Below are 13,375 nucleotides of genomic sequence, written 5' to 3' on the forward strand. Positions count from 1 at the left end.
TGACCCACAAAGACCAAGATATTTATGTATTGGTTTTTCCAGATAATATTTGTTAAGCTTTGTGGTGTACATTTCTTATTCAAACATTTAGTTCCAATATTCAGAAACAGAAACATTAATGCCTTTTAATACTACCTTCTGTTAGCACATTTCAAATTAGCAAATATGTTTGGGATATAAATTCTGAGATGAAAGAAAAATTTAACTCAGTACAAGATCACATTTTCTTACTATAAATATAATAATTAGGAAAAATTCTTTGGTTATTTTTTAATATATCAGTTATAAATCATTGGAAGAAGTATATTAGATGAAAGAGTCAATTGAGCTGCTTGATATTTATTTTTCTGTTTGTTGTTTTAACTAATCTCCTGAATTTGAGGATTTTTAATTCTGATGTCTCACTTGGAGCTCTGTTTTATGAGGCTCTTGGCAAAGTTTTGTAAATATATAAGGTCATTTGTACTATCTCAACAAATAGAGAACTTGACAAATAACTATTACTTATCTTTACCTGCCAGCATTGAAAATTTCTCTGTAAATAGTTCGGTAAACTCCATAACAATGAATATTGTGATAAGCAATAAATTAATTAAGAAAATGCATCTTTGGTTAGTTTTTATATGTACATACTTCAAAAGCATGTAACTCATAACATTGTCACTTTGTTGTTTTTATTTTTTGTTTAGATTTGGATGATCCTGTAGTAACTGTTCATCAAAGTATAGGTGAAGCTAAAGAACAGTTTTACTATGAGAGAACAGTATTTCTCAGGTGTGTTGCCAATTCCAATCCACCTGTTCGGTACAGCTGGAGACGTGGCCAGGAGGTGTTACTACAAGGATCTGATAAAGGAGTTGAGATTTATGAACCCTTCTTTACCCAGGTAGGAATTAAGGTATAGTATATCCACTGCATTCTGAAAAGATACTTCCCTAATTCAAGCAGCATACAATATTATATCTATTTTTAAAAAGTTTCTTCAAACCTGACCTTTTCAAAAAACAATATGTTTTTGACTGAATGATAAGAAGACTCAAATAATGAAGGAAAACTTATTTTTTACATGATAATTAAGTTTAAAATGTTAATTCTTGAAAAAATTTTAAATTAATTATCCTAACATATATATTTGTTGAAAGTTTACCTAGGTTTCACTATAAAGTACATAATTATACATTTTCTAGACTGCTCTTTTTGTGGAAAAAAATTTCTTAAAAGAAGAGATTTTGATTTCCCCATATCAATGGTGAATATGTTTTCAAGGAATGAAGAGTCTACTTGAAATTTATTTCATTTTGGTTTTAGAAAAAAATTTGTCTAATTTCATTTGTTCACTTTTGGTTTTCAGTTATTTATGAGTAAAGTCTTAATTATGTAAAAAACTAAAATATCTAATAAGTCATTAAAAACTTATTTAATAAAAAGAAAAAATTGAATTAATTTTCCATAGAGTGATATTTCCTTCTATATGAATATCAGATTTTGCTATGATGTTTAACAAAAGCTTACTCTACTTTTGTATGTGCTGGTACCTCTGTTGTTGGACTGTTTGAGTTAATTCTCTTAAAAATATTTAAGAAACCACAAGCTTTTCTTGCAGTTCTGCGATTTACCTGCTGAAGTTGATAATTGCTAATAACATGCAGTTAGAGCTCCTATTTCAAAATACCTTTCTTGTCTTTGGTTACTTGATTATGTAGCGTATCTCTCTTTCTGAAATGAGTGTGCATTTGTATCTTCCCTAATAATTATGTAGAAGAAAGAAATATATCAATACCTTTATGTCATATGTGTACTTAATTTGTTAATATTAAACATATTTTATAGGTCAAATTGATAGAAACTCTCAAATAGCAGCACATGGAAAATTTAATTTTTATAACCACCAAAAATATTGGCTTTTTCATAGATGAGATGTTATCAATGGCTTTTCTTTATACCATGCATGTTGAGATATTGCACCTGGGCTTGACATACACAAGTCCACCATACCACATGTCACGGAATAGTACAATAGGTTTTTAACTGGCTTAATACTTCATTACAGAAAACTCCAAACATCTGAGTGATCATTTAAATGTAAGCTTTTCTCTGCTTTAATATCTCTAGTAGGTATGAATATTAATGGATAAAAACTGTTTGGATGGTTTAAATAAATAAATATCTCTAGTGAATTCAGTGAATTGTAGCCTGCAAAACCATGTTTGAACTTGCTCTGCTTTGCTCTCTCTTACCTAATCCTTTAAATCTCATACACCATTGTAGTCACACAATCCCTAGATGTACCAAGAGTCTGCATGTTGTTGATCATGCCACATAGAATTTAATTTACTTAGGTACTATGGCAAGATCATCTTAGTACTGAGGACTCATCACCTCCAAAAGGCCTTCCCAGGCAGGTCTATCTTTCCATAGTTACTCTTTCCTAATACCCAGTTTTATTTTATTTTTTCTCATAGCACTGAAACTATCAAATTATCTTGTGTTTGAACATAACCCACTAATAATAGAGGCTTTGTATTGTCAACAGCTAGAACATTGCCTTACAAATGAAGGATTCTCAGTATATGTGTGCTAAATATTGAGCCAATACTCCTGTGGAGATGTCTGGCTTACTAGTTACGTGATGGTTACAATTGACTCCAGTTTCTAGTAATTCTTGAACCACTCTATAACTCCATCCCTCTTCACCCACTAAAGAAAGCTTAATAAATTGTGAATAAGAATGATGTATAATGAACTCACTTTAGTATATTTAATTTTCAAACAATGGCAGTTTTTTAGTTATAATTTTTAAAGTAAAATATTTGATTTTGAACTAATTTTAGACTTACAGAAAAGTTGCAAAAAATAGTACAGAGTTGCCTTATATGCTCATCCAGCTTCTTCTAATGTTAACATCACATAGAACTATAGTGCTATTAGCAAAATTAGAAAATTTACATTGGCACAGTACTGTTAACTAAACTATAGACATTAATCAAATACATTAGTTTCTCTAGTAATGTCCTTTTTGTGTTCCCTTATTCTATCTAGGATCCCACATTGCATTTATTACTTATTTCTTATACTCCTTCTTTTAAAAAAATGGGCTGTGTCTTTAAAAAATAGGTTGTCTTAGAAAATGGGTTTTTTTTTTTAAGATTTTACTTATTTATTTTTAGAGAGAGGGGAGGGAGGGAGAAAAAGAGAGAGGGAAACATCAATGTGTGGTTGCCTCTCCCACACCCTCAACAGGGGACCTGGCCCACAACCCAGGCATGTGCCCTGACTGGGAATTGAACCAGTGACCTTTTGGTTCTCAGGTTGGCATTCACTCCACTGAGCCACACCATCCAGGACTTTTTTTTTTTTAATTAAGTTCTAGGTATACTTTATATATTCTGCGTACAAATCTTTTGTTAGACATGTGCTTTGAAATTAGTTTTTTCCAGACTTGTTTGCCTATTTATTTTCGTTAATATATATTTTTAATTTTTATTTTTAATTACAGTTGCCATTCTATCTTATTTCTATTAGTTACAGGTGTACAGTGTAGTGGTCATACATTTATATAATTTACAAAGTACTTCCCCTGATAAGTTTGGTACCCATCTGACACCATACAATTATTGCAATATCATTCACAATATTCTCTATGCTCTACTTTACTCACCATGACTTTTCTGTAACTACCAATTTGTACTTCTTAATACCTTCACCTTTTTACCCAGCCTCCCAACACCTCTCCCATCTGGCACCCATCAGTTTGTTCTCTGTATCTATAATTTTATTTGTTCAATTATTTTGTTCTTTAGATTTCAGATATAAGTGAAATCATATGGAATTTGTCTTTCTTTGTCCAACTTATAATTTTTAATGAATTTCTTGTCTAATTCCACTGTGTCAGAAAGCATACTCTGAAAAATGTAATCTTTTAAAATTAATTAAGGGGACTTCAGGTCAAGATGGAGGCATAGGTAAACATGGCTCACATCCTAGCACGAGGAAATCAGAATTACAACAAAATTATAAAACAGCTATCACTCAGAACCATCAAAAAATCAAGCTGAATGTATGTCCAACAATATGGAATTAAAGAAGAAACCACATCCATCCAGACTGGTAGCAGGGGTGGAGACCTGGAGATATAGAGATGTGAAGATGTGAAATGGGCTGGCCCCATACCCACATGTGGTGGGTAAAAATTTGGGAAGAATATTTTGGGAGCAAGGGGTCCCAGCCTCATATCAGGCCCTCTGGCCCAAGTTTCCAGTGCCAGGAAGATAAGTCCCCATAACTTCTGGCTGTAAAAACCAGTGGGGTTTGGATTAGTGGAAGAAATCTCTGAGGTCCCAGGGAGCTCCTCTTAATGGGCCTACACACAGACTCACTCAGACTAATTCCCTCTGGGCTCCAGCAGTGTGGCAGCAACTTAAAAAGCACCAGTGGCATATGGGGAGGAATTAAAGTGTCCTTTTATGAACCCTCCCCCTCCACAGACATATAGTGGTGGCACCGTATCTGAGACTCCATCATCCTGGCTCACATGGTTTGCCCCACCCTGGTGATTTTCTGAGGCTCTGCCCCATGCAAATTACAGGCCCACCTAAGCTATTAACAGTGGTTTTTCCATATGAATGACTTTTTTTGTTCCATGCTTCAGATCTTCCTAAATTCTTTAAAACAAGCAATAGCTGACCACAGGGAGCCAACCCCCATACGTCTTGCTAAGTGGCCCCAGGCCTGGCACTATCAGCAACTGGCCCTGGGTCATAGTCTGGCCTCACTTGGGCACCTCCAAGACCAGCACAAATAATAGCCATTTGAAGATCACTTTATAGCTTATGCTAAGTGGCCCCAAATAAACACAAGTGGGGGCTGACCTTGGACTGCACCACCTGGGAAACCCTGGAGCCTACACTCCCAGTGAACAGCTACAGACCACAACAGAGCACCACCACCTAATCACCTGCACAAGCCATAAAGGGCAGAAGTTGGTGGCCAGTGGTCACAGCTTGTCCTTGAAGATGACTGGCCTGGGTAAATTTCTCACATTTACCTACCAATATTAATCAAGGCTCAACTACCAGAGGAGGGCATACTCAGCCCACATGGAGGGTGCACCTTGAGTACCCAGCTTAGGTAAAAGGGGAGGCTGCGCTACTAGACCCTACAGAACACCTACTATATTAGGGCATATTATCAAGATATGAAGTTATAACAGCTCTACTTAATACATGGAAACAAATACAGGGAAGTTGCCAAAATGAGGAGACAAAGAAATCTGGCTCAAATGAAAGAACAAAACCAAGCACCAGAAAAAGAACTAAACAAAATGGAGATAAGGAATCTCTCAGATGCAGAGCTCAAAATACTGGTTATAAGGATGCTCCAGGAAATTAGTGGGTACCTCAAAAGCATAACAAAGATCCAGTCAAATGAAGAATACATCAATTGAAATAAAGAGCAACTTCCAGGGAATTAGCAGAAGAGTGGATAAAACCAAGAATCAAGCTAATTATTTGGAACATAAGGGGAAAAAAAACAAAAAAACAAAAACAACCAATCAGAATAACAAGAAGAAAAAAGAATCCAAGAGAATGAGGATAGTGTAAGGAGTCTCTGGGACAACTTCAAGCATACAAACATTAGCATCATATGAATGCCAGAAGAAGAAAAGAAAGAGCAAATAATTGGAAATCTATTTGAAAAAATAATGACAGAAAACTTTCCTAATTTGTTGAAGGAAAATAGACATGCAAATCCAGGAAGCACAGATAGTCCCCAACAAGTTGGACCCAAAGAGGCCCACCCAAAGACACATCGTAATTAAAATGCCGAAGGTTAAAGATAAAGAGAGAATCTTAAGAGTAGCAAGAAAAAAGAAATTAGTTCCTACAGTGGAGTTCACATAGGACTGTCAGCTGATTTCTCAAAAAAAACCTTTGCATTCAAGAAGGGGCTGGCAAGAAATATTCAAAGTGTTGAAAAGCAAGAACCCACAACCAAGATTACTCTATCTAGCAAAAGCTATCATTTAGAACTGAAGGACAGATAAAGAGCTTCCCAGACAAGAAAAAGGTAAAGGAGTTCATCATCACCAACTCATTATTAAATGAAATGTTAAAGGGATTTATTTAAGAAAAATAAGATGAAAACTATGAAAACTAAAATGGCAGTAAGTACATATCTATCAACAACTGAATCTAAAAAACTAAGCAAACAAGCAGAACAGAAACAGAATCTTAGACATGAAGAACATTTGGATGGTTGCCAGATGAACGGGGGTTTGGTGTAATGGATGAAAAGGTGAAGAGATTAAGAGGTACAGATTGATAGTTATGGAATAGTCATGGGGATGTTAAGTACCGTATAGGAAATGGAGAAGCCATAAAACTTATATGCATGACCCATGGAGATTGCTGGAAGGAGTGGGAAGAGCTGAGTGGAGGAGGACAAAGGGGAAAAACTGGGACAACTCTAATAGCACAATGAATAAAATATAATTTAAATAATTATTTAATTGAAACTTGCATTATGTTTAGCCTGTTGTCTACTTTCACACATGATTCATGTGCACCCACAATAATATGTATTCCAAAATTGTTGGATGCCAATTAGGTGATATTTGTTCATTGTGTTGTTCATATTTTCTATGTATTTAGTCACTTTTTTGCCTGCTATTCTAAGCTATTGAGATAGTTTAGTTAATATCTATGGCTATGACTGTGTATTTGTTTATTTCTTTTTTTATTACTGTCAACTTTTGCTTTATATATTGAAAACACATGCTTAATATATACAGATTAAAGTTATTAGATCTTCCTGGTAGATTGAATATATTATATTCCTGATATTATATATCTTGGTAGATTATCATCAATAAATGTCCTTCTGAAGAGTAGTGCTTCTTGCTCTAGTAGTGCTTCTTGCCCTAAAGTCTGCTTTGTTTGTCATTAATTTAACTACCCAAGCTTTCTTTTGGTCAGGGGTTTTGTTTTTTGGATGGGTGTGGGTTGGAAAGAGGAATAGTAAATCATCTTTTACTTTCAGTCATTTTGTGTCTTTAAATGTAAAAACATGTCACTAGTAACCCATATATATAATTTTGTTGTTTTAATCTAGTGGGGTAATCTTAGTTTTTAGTGCATTTAATCCAATACCTGATAAATATTTTTTTCTATATGACCCACCTGTTTATTTTATATCTCTTCCCTTGCCTTCTTTTGGATTTATCAAATATTTATAATTATTTAATTTCCTCTTCTAGTTAACAAAAAGTTTGAAATTATTTTAGTAACACTTAATTGGTTACTTAAAAACTACAGCCTGCATCCTTGACTGCTTCCTCAATAAGAATATAAACACAGAACACATTAACAATATTTACCCTTTTATATTTTATTTTTGTGTAGTATTTTAATTTTACATATATTTAAAAATCAGCCAGACATTATTATTTTGTTCTTTGAAATAGTCATTAACCACTTATATTTACCAACAGATTTTCTTTTTCTATTTTGTGTTAGTTTTTGTTAATGGTGTGAGGAAATGTTTGAGGTTCATTTTTTGTGGAAGGATATACATGTGTTCTAGTACCATATATTGAAAAGATGATTCTTTCACCACTAACATATTTTTGGCACTTAAATCAATTGGTGTTATATGTTATATTAAAGTATATTTCTGAACTATTTATTCTGCTTTATCGATTTATACATCTGTTTTATGCCAATACCACACTGTCTTAATTACTCTAGCTTATAACAAATCTTGAAATCAAGAAAAATAATTTCTTCAACTGTGTTCATCTTTTTCAAAATTGTTTTGAATGTTTTAGCTCCTTTCTATTTTCACTTAAATGTTAAAATTATCTTGTCAATTTCTACAAAAAGTCTCCTAAGGCTTTGAGTGAGGGTTTGTTGAATTTGTAGATCAATTTGAGGAAACTGATATTAAGGTTATTTAACTGAGGGTGATTGACATTGGCAATGTATTAGAATCAAGCAATGATAAACCTTATTCCTTCTGTTTTGATTATACTTTGCCATATGTAGTATTTATTGCTCTATCAGCAATTTGAGAGCACATGTAAGATTCTACCAAAGCAGTTTTATTTAGATTTATCACCCTTTGAGATACTGCCTTGAGTCTTTTGTGTATTTATCAGAGATGCATAAGAAGCTGGTCATTTACTTTTTATTTTGTGGAGCGTTACTTATAAAGAAATTACCTATCAGGGGCAAGGCAGCTAGCTGTACATAGTGGCCTGGAGATCCAAGGATTTTTAAAAAAATTTTTAATGGGCCGTAGTAGGTATACTTGTGTGTACGAATCACAAATGCAAATGCCTACTGAGACTTATCTGGTAACATAGATATGTGAATCTGTCTGGTATTATCAAAATAAGCACTGCTGAGGCTGGCTGTGCATGCCCGCTTTTCAGAAAACAATAAATCACCTGTTGTTGCCATGGTTCATCAACATTTAGCCCTCCTACTATTTTAAAACTCTGCGTGAATCCACAATTTTCTTAAGGGGGATAGTCAAACTTACAATAACATTTCTAGTCCTGCATAATTCTAAATATAGAGAGACACAGGTAAGCAGGGTTTCTGTAAAAAGTTCTGTTGAGTAAAATTAATTAGATAGTACATGAGAACTCTAAGGTTGATTCCAGCTTTATGGATACAATTTTATAATATAGATGAATACAATGTAGATAACATTTTTACCCAGGAATCTGCTTGATAGAAAACAACATCCTCATTTATATCTTCTAACAACTTTAGAAATTTGTAGGAAATGTGAATTATTGTTGTCCAGCAGTAGAAAGCAACACAATGGGCTTAGCCTGAGTTTTTTTTTTCATTTTTACAATGATAGAATATAATTTTTATGTATGTTTAATTCATAGAGTTATCATATCTAGCTGATTTTCCCTATATAAAAAAATAGACCTATACATTTTTTAGTAACTTCAGAATTGTGCTATTGAGTTAAAAGCATTAAATTATTTGGTCTCTATGTCAAATTTGTTTTGGATTTAGAATTAACTTTGTGTTGTGTTTTTGAAATATTTCCCAAGATTGATGTATTTTTCTTTTTTGGCCTTTGTATAATGCTTTGCTATTTGTAGTGAGATAAGAATGGTGTTTACTTTTATTTTTGCTTAGTGTGCTAGTGGGTCTCTATGTATATATAGATATATTTTAATTCTTTGGTGTTATTGGTTTTTTGAACTATTTTTTTCCCATCAATTGTCACATGTACATTCATCATGAAAGAACTTTCCTTGTTAGACTTGTTGGTATTGGAGGACTTAATAATATTTTAATTTATTTCCATAGGTTCTATGGCCTTTCTGTCTTCATAGTGTAATTAAGATACAGTTAAAATTACTGAGATCTTCTATGTGCAAGATATTAGCAACTTTCTGCAAGAGATAGAGGTTATAGGCAAGGCTCCTTCTCTAACTGTTGATATTTATGGGGGAAAGTTAAGGTAGACAGTGATTATGTTACAAAGCAAAAAAATATTGTCAAAGTAGAGGCACACAATAGTGCTACGTAGAGAGCATTCAAGATGGAAATCAATAGCACCTGCAATGGTACAGAATGAAGATAATATCTCCAAAGATTGGCTGTGTCTCTGGTTGACTGGAACAGTAATTTGTATATATGGGAAAGGGTGCACTATGAAGTTGGGAAGGTATACTGGGACCATATTGTGGAAGATTAACAGATCATAAGTCTGCTTATTTATTAATGTTAGAAAACTAAATTTCTTTTAAATGAATGCTTTTCTATTCAATAACAATGCCTATTCTAAATAAAATAAGATGTCTAAGGTGTGCTACATTTATCCCAAATCACTATTCATGCTAAGCTAATAAAAATATCAATTTGAAATGAGTATTTATTTCACCATCCTGTTACATGAAAAAAATCTTCTTTATACTTTTTTTGTAGATAGTGTTTCTGCAACAAAATTGGTGTGTGTTCCTTAGACTAATGTAAATTCAAAAGCATATAATGTAATAATTCTAAGAAGAATAATTATGATTTTCATACTTCTACTCAGTGCTGAAGATGTAAGCTAGCATATGTTGTTATCTATAAATTTTAATTGGAAGTCTTTTTTTTTTTACTGATATCTGAAAATACATTTTTAAGAAAGTTCCAATCTCCTAAGTAAAGTGGAAACACTACTTGTGGTTATTGTTTTATTTCACTAGAAAATGTCATCATTGGTAATGGCCACTGACAAATGTATAGAATACCTTTCCTTTATCTATTTTATTTTAAAAAGTAATTTTAAAAAGTTTAAATATAGGTGTGGAAAATAACTTTTTGAATGTTAAAGAAATATATACTTAAATTTTACAAACTACATGTACTATTGCTTTTTTTCTAGAACTTTTGTAAAGATCTTCATGACATCATATTGTATATTGCAATTACACCATCTAATTGTAAGACTGAACATATTTATATCAATTATGTAATTAGTTATAATTAGACTAATTAGACTGATTATACAATTAGACTGAACCAGTGGAAAATTCCTTTTTACAAATCATGGAAATTCACATGCAAAAAGCCTTCCAACATCATAGAATATTAAACTTACATGATCAACAAAATAAAATTTATGTTACATGATGAAATACTTATAAGCAGTAAAGTCTAAATCATTGTAAATATGTATATCCACACATGCCATTTGCTAGCATAACTTTGGGAACTGTTTATTTGGAGGAAGAGGGTCAGCTTGAATGTCTTCATCATTTTCCAAATTTGGTGAATTAAGTAGGTAAGATTCAAATTGTTTCATAACTCTGCCTATTTTCTACATTCCTTCAATATACGGTGTCTCTATCAGCCCTTCTGCCCCTTTGTAGGTTACACATATTAATCTTACATATTAACCTGAATGACTATACTGTAGGTTCCACATCTTGTTTTGTTTTGTTTTTTCTGATTACAAGATGTAAATCATCTTAGCTCACCAAAATGACTCTCCAATCCCATGCTAGCTGAACCACTGGGAAATTGTGTATTTAGACTCCACAGTAAGTTATTTTTTTCTTTTGTGCTTCTCATGTGCAAATTTTGCTGCACTGTTCTGCATGAAAATTAGCTAGAATATGGTATGTGCAAACCATTATATTTATCAGGCCATACTTGTTGGTGTTTATAAAGCATGGGAATCATCACAAAAAGTGAATTCTCTAAGCCTTAAAATTTCAATATTACTACACGATTTATAGTCTTTACTTTTGGATTGCATGACCTCCAGCAGCATATCTGAGACTTAACAGGTATCTATACACAGATGTCTGTACACAAATGATGAATTAAGCTTTGATAATGGGTCAGAAACCATTAGAAGTCTATTAGTAGAAGATTTCAACTAAAGTTTTCACAATAGATAAAAATTAAATGAAAAACAACCAAAAATTAACCAAAATATTATATTTATAATCAATTATTTTTACACAGAGATCTGTAAAAGTAGCAAGGTCATCTAATTGTTAGAAATACGCAGAGAAGCATAGTGGCATAAAAAAGACTTATTGAATTTTGAGAAACATTGATAAGTAGTTTCAGTAGAGTGTTGAAATAATATCCAGAAAATGTGGACTAAAAATAATTTGTCAGTGGAAAAAGAAACAACAAATACTGGTAGATTATAATTAACTCTATGTAAATAAAGACAGTATCATTAAATATAAATATAAATGATGATTCTTTGACTATATTTAAGAATCATTATTACTGTGTGATTGGTTTAAGAATACTGACTGTATGTATTAACCTCTATTGCATTTGTATCAGGTGCCCGGTAGATAGTTAGTTCCAAAGAAATCTGTGTAAAGCAAAGCTCTAAGTGGTAAAAGGTAGGTAGTTACAGAGTTACAGTACTTTTAATTGAAAAAGTATTCATTTAAAGAGTGTCTCTTCTATATTAAGTCCTGTTCCAGGTGCTTGGTACCTAATGCTAAGAACAAAACAGACATGATCCCTGCCCTTCATGTGCTTACAAGCAAGGGGAGAAGTTGCCAGAAAATAAATCCACTACTAAAATAAATGGGAAAATGAGATCTGATTTAAAGGAATTTCAGCAGATCTCACAAAAATTGATTCCTCCTCCTCCAGAAAGTGAGGAAGCTCTTGTCTGTGGAAGTAAGGATTGTTCAGAGCTAAGAATGAAATGAAATTGATCAAGCATAGAGTGATGAAAAGCTACATATATGCAAAGGGTCTGTGGCAGGAGGAAGCTAGATGTGTGCAAGGCACTAAAAGAATGAGTTAATCGATAGCAACTCTACTTAAAATAGCCAAAATTTGGAAACAGCCCAAGTGCCCATCAGTAGATGAGTAGATACAAATGCTGTGGTACATTTATACAATGGAATACTACTCAGCAGTCAAAAGGAAGAAACACACTTTGGAACAACATAAATAGATCTGTAAAATATTATGCTAAGTGAATTAAACCAGTCAGTAAAAGACTAATTCCACATGATCTCACTTATATGTGGACTCTAATGAACACAATAACAAACAAAATAGTAACAGAAGCTTATACATGAAACAGACTGACAGCTGCCAGAAACCAGGAGGCGAGGGGCACTGGATGAAAGAGGGTGAAGGGATTAACCACAGAACATTTACGCACAGCCCATGGACACGGACAACAATAAGGGGATTAGCTTGGGGAGGGGAGATGGCAAGGCAGGGCGGGGGTGGGGAAAGGGAGACAAAGTGGGAACAAATGTAATAACATAAACAATAAAATAAGTAAATTTAAAAAGTTAAAATAAAAGAATGAGCTGAGACTGGACAGGAAAGGAGAATGTAGATCATATAAAGTTGACTGCCGTGTTAGTAGCTGTTGTATTTATTTTTAAGAACAATAATAAGCCATGTTATTTAAGCAGGCAAATGTCATGGTCAGATTTACATATTATCCTCTTGACTACAGATTAGGTCTTTATATTTGCTTGCATTCTTAAACTATACCAAGCAGCATTTTTGCAGCTGAATGTAGGGTTTAGAGCTAAGATTACATTTAAAAATAAATAGGAATGGTCAAGATGAAACATGCTTAAAGGTCAATAAAAGGATCTGAGAGTGAGATACTGAATATACGAATAAGAAGTAGTAATTGAAAGTCTAAGATTCCTGTTATCAAAGAAAATAGATTTAGAGGAGTAGTCTCAAAGTTCAATTTAGAATATGTCGAGTGTTAGGTGTCTGTGAGATATCAGGATGAACATATTTAAGTAAAAATTTGGTATAGTCAAATCCTGGAAGAGGAGTACAGACTTGGTGTAGTGGTTGGGGGAATAGGGATTGTGGTAGAAATTCATTAGCAAGTCTAA

General features: G+C 33.0%; 1 protein-coding gene across 1 annotated transcript in view; it reads left to right on the forward strand.

The window, feature by feature from the left end:
• Positions 1–13,375, forward strand: part of MDGA2 (MAM domain containing glycosylphosphatidylinositol anchor 2) — an 849,851-nt gene that overhangs the window by 534,287 nt on the left and 302,189 nt on the right. The window contains exon 4 of the mRNA XM_090270100.1: positions 690–886. Within this exon, the coding sequence (XP_090126226.1) occupies positions 690–886 (197 nt within the window). The remainder of the gene's footprint in view (positions 1–689; positions 887–13,375) is intronic.

Source organism: Furipterus horrens, unplaced genomic scaffold (genome assembly GCF_987537825.1).
Source record: "Furipterus horrens unplaced genomic scaffold, mFurHor1.1.pri manual_scaffold_3, whole genome shotgun sequence".
Taxonomy (NCBI): Eukaryota; Metazoa; Chordata; class Mammalia; order Chiroptera; family Furipteridae; genus Furipterus; species Furipterus horrens.